The 8069-nt window shown below is 55.8% G+C and overlaps 1 protein-coding gene across 3 annotated transcripts in view; it reads left to right on the top strand.

Moving 5' to 3' along the window:
• Positions 1–6764, top strand: part of LOC117999271 (cytochrome c oxidase assembly protein COX19) — a 7948-nt gene extending 1184 nt beyond the window's left edge. Inside the window, exons 3-5 of one of the 3 annotated variants that reach the window (XR_004676247.1) lie at positions 2531–2590; positions 3766–3997; positions 4352–6764. Coding sequence is in view for 2 of the 3 variants with exons in the window: in XM_034988222.1 (XP_034844113.1) it covers positions 2531–2590; positions 3766–3844 (139 nt within the window). In the remaining variant the exon portion in view is untranslated. Of the gene's footprint in view, positions 1–2530; positions 2591–3765 lie in introns of all 3 variants that reach the window. The other 2 variants (XM_034988222.1, XM_034988223.1) reach the window with 2 other exon arrangements.
• Positions 6765–8069: the final 1305 nt, after the last annotated feature.

The raw sequence follows: 8069 nt of genomic DNA, 5'->3' as shown, positions 1-8069 counted from the left end.
CTCTCGTGCTCTCTCTCATTCTCTCTCTCTCAAATAAATAAAATCTTTAAAAAAAAAAAGGACAGGGTGCCTGGGTGGCTCAGTCGGTTGAGCGACTACCTTCGGCTCGGGTCATGATCCTGGAGTCCCGGGATCGAGTCTCGCATCGGGCTCCCTGCTCGGCAGGGAGTCTGCTTCTCCCTCTGACCCTCATGATCTATCTCATTCTCTCTCTCAAATAAATAAATAAAATCTTAAAAAAAAAAAAAAAAAGACAAAGGATTTGTTCTTGACCAGAATCTACCAGAGCTCACTTTTAAATAAAACAAATGTTCCTATGATCCGTTGAGATTTTGCTTAAGAACTGTTTTAGTCCTTAATGGAGAAAGGCAGGTACTTATGTAGTGGGGATGGGAACTTTTATTGATGCTTTTTGAGCCCTTCATTAGCTCATTAAGGAATCCAGTCTTCAGATGGTTTTGTCTGAAGGTGGGGTGACATAAACCAATCCAGTTGGAGCCCGTTTCCATTCTCCCATAACAAACTCAGACATTTCCCTCAGGGCAAAATCTCTTGGGTTTCTCAGGCCCACAGGTGTGTTGAGGGCTATTTGTGGACACGTGGGACCTTGGGGATGGGCCCTTTGGGGAGTGGGGCCGTCAGGTGAGGCCCTCACTCTGTCTCCGGAGTTGTTCAGGCTCACCCGCCCCTCTGAAGCTTGGATTAATCACATTGTGCAGGCCAGAGTCCCCAGCACACACAGGTAGCTGCTCCTGCTGGGAGTTGTTCCGGAGTTGGGCTGCTTGTGTCCCCAGAGAGGCTCCTGGCCTGCCTGGTGAAGGGCCAGCAGAAGGGCCCTGTCTTTTCTCCCCATTTGACCCTGGGAGTGAGCTGCCTGCTCTCCGTGTGGCCATGCCTTGCTCAGCACAGCTTCTGGAGACCAGCCTCCCCTGAGGCCTGCTGAGGTCGATGGGGACCAACGGATGCAGCTGGCCACTCTGTGGGTTCTGTTACTTCAAGTGGCTTCGCTGGCTGGTCAGGCGATGTTAAGATAAATTTAAAGGGTACGTTGTGTTTCTGACTTGGTCAGTGATTTTGGCCATAGGCTTTTGGATGGTTTTTAATGAAAATCCACGACCACCCGGATTCAGTATCTAGGTTTTGCACATTTGCTCCTCCTGCTTTTTACAAACCTCTTTTCTTCCCTTTCCCTTTTGTGCTGAAATCCCAGACATGACTTACTGGTTCGTGCCTCTGTATGCGTCTTTGTAAAAAACTGGATCACAACAAGTTTTTAAAGTTGCCCCTTGAGGCCGTGGGCCGTTGTAGCCAGATGGGGAAGTACGTGCGCTGTTGTAGCTGTGGGCCACATTTTCTCACGGGAAAAGCTGTTAAGTTTGGGATTGCTTTGTTGGCAGAGAAAACAAGTACACCTACGATCCGCGATCTCAAGGCTCTGTAATCATTTCACTTGGGTCCCCGTGCCATGGGGCGGTCATCGGGCCATGCAGCCGCGTCCCGGAGCGCGGGTTGGTGTGAAGGCCAGGCCTCCCGGAAATCCGGTTGCCCTAAATCATGCACTCAATGCTGGCTCAGTCCCTAAAGTACTGGACTGGAAACGGGATGGTCTCTTCCCTTATGCTAAAGGGAGGCATTGAAATCATCCTTTTGGCTTTAGAACTTGTTAAACGTTGTATTTGTTGTTTTTAGGATCTTGCCAAGGAGCTGGATTTTACGAAGATTAACAGATCTGTAGAAAGGATATCTTGAACCATGTCTTATTTGGCTTCTAGTTTTTTCCTCCTTATTCCTTCTTCGTGCCGCTAAACACGCAGGCCCGTCCTGTCATGACAGCATGTCGGGAGGAGCGCCGCTGGCCCTGTGCCTGGGTTGGTGTGCCGCCAGCCCACCTGCCCTTCTGCAGCAGGAAGTCTGACATGGGTGTCATGGGGCCCAGTCAGGGCGTGGACAGGCTGCATTCCTTCTGGAGGCTCCAGGGCAGAATTGCTCCCTGCCTTCCCCAGCTTCTAGAGGCGCCCGTGCTCTTTGGCTCGTGGCCCTCTGCCCTCTCAAAGCTGGCGACGGTGTATCTCTTCAACCCTTCCTCGCTTCCCATCTGTCTCTGATTTCCAGGATTCATGTGATGAGGTTGCGTTGTCCTGGGTGACGTCACCTCAGAATCAGCAGTTAGCAACTGTGTTTCACCTGTAGCCCGAATCCCCCTCTGCCGTGGAGGGTGACACAGGCAGCAAGGAGGGTGTCATCTGGGGGTCGTTGCTCTGCTGATCACAGTGTGGTCCCAGAGGCCAGTCTCAGGAACTCGGCCAGATGGCCTCTTTTGCCAAGATGTGTTGAAAATTCATCATTGTTTTTCTCATTTGGGTTTAAGGAGTAGTGCGTGCATTCCATGCTGTAGAATTGAACCTGCTTCTAGATTAAATTGTACTGACTGAACTTTGCAATTCTGGGGACGTTTTCCTGAGGGGTAAGTGACAGCCTTTGTGAAGTTTGGATAGAGATCATCTCCCTGCGGGGCTTTGTGTTTCTGCAGAAGTGTGGCCTGCTCCCACTGGACCCCCGCGAACCTGCAGAAAGCGGGTCATCTGAGCAGGTGCCTTGGACGTCCCGCGGTGCCCAGCATGCTGGCTGAACTCCGGGCTGCCTGCACTGGCCCGCCGGGCTTGGGGCAGTCCGCGGGCTCAGCGGTGGGAGCTGGGACACAGTGTATGAAGTGATGGCGGGCCGTGTGTCGGCTGAGCCTGGCGGTTCCTGCGGGGACGCTGTCCCCCCCCCAACCTCCCCCGCCAGCAAGCAGGATGGACAGATGCCTCTGAGAGTTCGGGTCGACCCACCCCCGCCCCCAAAACAAAACAATGAAACCTAGGCCTCCCGATTCCCTGGAGCGTGGGCGGCGGGAGGCCAGATGGGGGAGGCTCCTGAGCTCAGCATGTGCTCTGTGCGGGGCATCCCTGTCTTCGTGGCCCTGACTTACGTGGACGTGGTGGGAGGCTGGCACACGGCTGGTTATAGGGAGGCAGTGGGAGCAGGACACGGCCGCTGGCCAGCTGTGAGACCGTGCTGGGCCTGGGGCAGGACTGAGAGGACGTGGAGCCCACGCACCACGCATCTGGGTGTGTCTGATAACTCAGAGTAAAGCTAACAGATGCGGTGACCGTGAACAGCACGGGTCTGCTTACATACAGACTTCTTCGATAAATGCAGTACAGTCCTGGAAATATGTTTCTTCCTTATCATTTTCTTAATAACTCTTTTCTCTGGCTTACGTTTTGTTAGGATACACTTATGTTATAGCTGAGGTTTCCGGTCAGCAGTAGGCTGTTAGTCCTTAAGCTTTTGGGGAGCCCGGAGTTATAGACGGATCCTCGACTACGCAGGTGTTTGGTCCCCTAACCCCTGTGTTATTCAGGGTCAGTTGTACCAAATAAAGTCTGTCCTGTCCTGTCCTGTCCACACTTTGTCCAGGGCGTCTTCACAGGGACCTGGAGGCCAGGGGTCTGCTCCAGACTGGGCCCTCGGGGAGCCTCACCGTGGTCTGCCTGCTTCCTTCGGGTTCTGGCCGTGCCCTGCGTTGGGGGGCGGGTGTCTCTCTTGGGTCCAGAGGTGCAGGTGTCAGCCAGAAGGAGGAGGGCGCAGAGAGGCCCTTCGGGGCCCAGAGCAGCAGAGTCCCTGCCCGCAGGCAGCCCCCGGGACACTGGTTGGGCGGGATGGGAGTGAAAGCACAGGCCCTGTGCAGACGGCGCTCTTTGTTTTCTTCCCTTCTCGTAGGCAGCTGATGGCACAGGAACCCCTGGAAAAACTGGGATTTGGAGATTTGATCGGTGGGAAACCAGAGGCAAAAACTTAACTTCTAATGGAAGGAAGACCACCAGCTTCCCCGTGTTCCGGGACGGAGCTATCGTGCAACCTTGTCAGCTGGCGGCTAGTGGTTAGGTGCTGTGACGTAGAAGCTTCTGGAACGCCCTCCTTGACAGAAACAGTTCATCCTGCTGTTTCCCAGGTTATTTTGAAAAATTATTGTGGTTTTAGATCTCATTTTCCCCCAAGAGTGTTAGGTTTTATCTTTATGTCGTGCGTGGTAGACTTTCTAGGGAGACCCGTGGCGGGCGGGAGGTAGGAGTGCGGAGTCACGCCCGCTTGGCCAGGGGACGCGCAGCCTGGGTGACACGGTGACTCCACGGCGTGATACTGTGCGTGGCTTCCCGGCTTCCCGGTCCGGCCCGCTGAGTGCTCTCAGCTTCGCCCTCCCACAGAGACACGGATACTGGGAGAAGCCGTTCCTGGCAAGATGGTTTCCTTGTTGTGCTTCTTTACACTGGTTCAATTCCTGTTTCTTTTTTTAAACAAAACACAGAGTATAAACTTGGAAAGGAGAGATCGTCTGGCTTTTGACCTATTCGACTTAGTGATGTTTTTCTGGTAATGTCTGAACACCAAGTATCTTTTAACCAAAGGCTCGTTTTCTGACAGGTGCAGACTGTGTTATAGTTTAATTATAAGGCTCTGTCTATTGTCACTGGGAAACAGGGTGTCAGGACATGTGTAGTTTACCTCACACACGTGGTCCCCCAGCGTCTCCCTCTGAAAGAACATCCAGGATGACACGTGTTGGCGACGGTCCCGGGGCGTCTCGTTAGCCAGAGCCGCCACCAGAGTTGCCTGCAGTCACTTAAACCTCACACGTCCTCAGGCCCTAGCCGGGATTTCTGGGCGGCCTCCGTACGCGGCCAGGGTTCAGGCCCACGCACGGACTGCCACGTGTGTGGGTCTGGGCCCGGCGCTGCCTTCCCTGGCTCCCAGCCAGCTGGCTTTGGTCCCAGTGTGGCTAATGGAAGACGGCGGACACATCCCCACCCAGACAGTGACCCTGGGGGGGACAGCCAGCCATGACCCAGGTCTGGGCTCCCAAAAGTCGCCACTGCCCACTCCTCGGCCGTGGGTGGTAGAGGCGTGTCCGTGTCCAGTTCTCTGCCTTCAGCTCCTCAGTTTTCAGTCCTTCCGTGGTGGATGCGTCTTGGCTTAGACCCTACCTGACGTGAGTCCCTCCCGCGGCTGGTGCCACGTCCGTGGTGCTGACTCTGCCCCGTTCACCACGTGGGTGGCTTAGCATCTCCTGTGCCCACTGCGGTTTGTCGCTGTTGAGTATTTGGTCTCTGTCTTACCCTGTCATGTGCTACAGACTTTTTTCACATTGTCGTCCAGTTGGTGAAGTATCTTGGTTTTTATCACCAAACCAAACTGAGCCATGAAACTAGTTTGTATCTGCTGACTGTCCAGAATTACGTATGCGCAAGGTTGTTGGTGTGGCCTTGTTTGTAGTTACAAAACACTAAGGTGACCCAGATGCCCACATGTGCGAGCTTTCTGTGACCTGCGGCTCGCGTGGCAGGGAGCGCAGAATCTGAAGTGACACGGCTGACCTCCCACCACGGGTGCTGGACGTGAGAAAGCAGACTCTGGAAGCATCTGTAGTAACAAGGAAGACGGGAAACCAGAAGTAGCTGCACGTTTGTGCAAACACGAAATTGAGGAAGGACAAAGCAGACACTGAGGAGGATGGAGGATGGTCGCCGGTGTGCCGTGTAGCTCTGCCTCTGAGCCGGATTCCTGTTCCCCGTGCTCAGAAGTGACACCGCGGTGGGGGTGGGGCATAGCGCCCCCTGCAGCTGTGGAAGGCAGGAGTCGGACCGGGCTGGGGACGAGAAGACACGGTCTGTTCTCTGGCCAGCTCTGGAAGCGAGTGTTCTAGGACCGGAGAACTGGGGAGCGCAGAGAAGAGCCGGGATCTTGGGAGTCCCTGTTGCGTCACAGGTAGGGTGGCTGGACAGAGAGACGGACTTAGGTGTTGTGCGTGCACCCATGTGGGCACCTGCCGGCTCTGGCAGCCAGGGGCCTCGAGCAGCGACACCTGCAGCAGGTGCACACCCACGCCCCATCTCGGGCCGCGGCCGGGGTGCTGCTCCCGACGGCTGGAACCAGGCTCCTGAAGGGCTGGCTGGCGCCCGGGCCAGAGTGGGAAATCAACCTGAGCCCGGACCATTTTGTGTCAGAAAGTAAGGAATTGCCGGAAATACGCTAGGGGCTTGTTGGAAGCCACGTCTGGGCCAGTTTGAGCCACAGAATATTGTACCGGGTTAGTCTTCAGAATCAGTGACTCTGCACGAGTCCACGCCGACAGTATCACTACTGGGATCCCTGTCGGTGGGGGAGAGACAGCTCCTGGCGGTGGTCTGTCCCCCACAGAACTAGCGGGGGGGGGGGGCAGTCCCACACAGCCACAGGGGCTGTCGAGAACCGGCCGGGGGCCTGGAGTCGGGCCGAGTGTGCCTGGTCTGGGGCCTCCCTCGGTGCAGCAGAGACGTCTGTGTGGTCATGCTGGGCGACCTGCCCACGGCTCATGTCCCCCTCTGACACTCTCCTGGGGTGTTCTTACCTCACTGCAGTGAGCAGACTCCAGACAACACACGGTCTGCAGAGTGAAGACCGGTGCTCTTCACAGGTGTCAGGGTCCTGAGAGACCTGGGGTCCGGGGAGACAGACCGACGGCCACGCGGGCCCCGGGCCAGGAAGGGCAGTGACGGGCAGCCGCTGGGGCCCAGCGATGTGCAGGCTGTTACCAGGACGCTTGGATTCTTGTTCTGTGGTTATGTAAGGTGGTGGTTGGGGAAGCTGGGCATATGAACTCTGTCCTATTTTTGCAAATTTTTGGGAGTCTAAAATTATTTCAAAATGAGAAAAGTATTTTGCATTAAACTGGTTGAACTTTCTGTATGCGTGGTTGAGTAAATTCTCATTCTGAGGTGCATCCAGTGGATTTCGAGGCAGGTGATAAGACAAACGGTTCCGGCAAGTGGGGGAGGAAGCGTGCGAGGAGAGGTCGCGGACAGCTTCCTGGCGCAGCCTTTGATTTTCCAGATCTGAGTTGTCAGCCGCATGGTGCGTAGGGTGCAGACGTCCTGTCCATGCCAGAGCACCCAGTCCTCCGGCCTTGCTCACGTAAAGCGCCCGCACACTGGTTGCAGGAAGCCAGCAGCGGTATTCAGAGGCGCCCAAAGACAACTTCAGAACGTTTTCCAAGTGTTCTCACGTGGGAGATAGGCTGGGGAAACCAGGCCTCCACGGTCAGGCCTGAGCCCACAGCCACCTTCCCTGAAGATGAGCCCCTCAGTCTGCTTCCCTCCGGCCCCTGGGGTGGGGCACGCCGGATGTGACACGGCCTCAGCCACCTGAGAGTGTCCAGGGGCGCTCGGGGTGTAGCGCTGGGGTTCCCTCTGCCCAGGGGTCCCACCATCAAGAGCAAGACGGACTCCCCTCCATGAAGCGTCCTGTGCTCACTTAAGTCACCGCAGACCCAGTGGTGTAGACAATACAGATTTATGATCTTACGTCATAAGTAGGCCCACAGGGCTGTGTTTCTTCGGGGCTCTGGCCAGAGTCTGTTTCCTTGTCTTTCCGGCTTCTAGAGGCTCTCACGTTCCTTGGCCCGGGGCCCACCCTCCGGGAGAGCGTCCTCTCTGTCCTCAGCTGTCCCTCCCATCTTCTCCCTGATTCTTGACGCTCCTGCTTCCTCACCAGGACCCTCCTGATGACACTGCCCACCCAGATAATCCAGGGTCCCCTGCCAGCCCAAGATCGTTAACCTGACCACCCCCTGGAAAGTCAGATTCACGGGGTCTGGCCAGGGACGCGGGTGTGGACTCTGAGGACCACACCGCCCCACACCGCAAAGAACCCTAGCAGTGATGTGAGGGGGACATGGAAGCATGGGGCCTGGATGGGCCTTGGGGCCGAGCTGCTGGATGGTGAGTAGCTCACGCATGCCCGTGTCCGGAAGACGTGCTCTCACACGGCTGTGAGGCTTTGCCTCGTTATCTGCAGCAACCCAGTCATGGATCGAATTTTCTCAGGGCTGGGTTTAAAGCCCATATTTTTCTGAAATCTTCGGCACTTGCTTTGCAGCTGCTTCTTGCTGGTGGATGATAGTGAACGGGTATGTACTTGATAAACAGGATCAGGTCAGAGCCAGCCCCTGCACGTATGACGTGACCCTGTTCCTGTCAAGTGTTCGTCTC

Source organism: Mirounga leonina, unplaced genomic scaffold, assembly GCF_011800145.1.
Source record: "Mirounga leonina isolate KUSES-001 unplaced genomic scaffold, KU_Mleo_1.0 Mir_454, whole genome shotgun sequence".
Classification (NCBI taxonomy): Eukaryota; Metazoa; Chordata; class Mammalia; order Carnivora; family Phocidae; genus Mirounga; species Mirounga leonina.
Note: the sequence above shows the minus strand (reverse complement) of the source record. Positions and strands in the feature narration are given on the sequence as shown.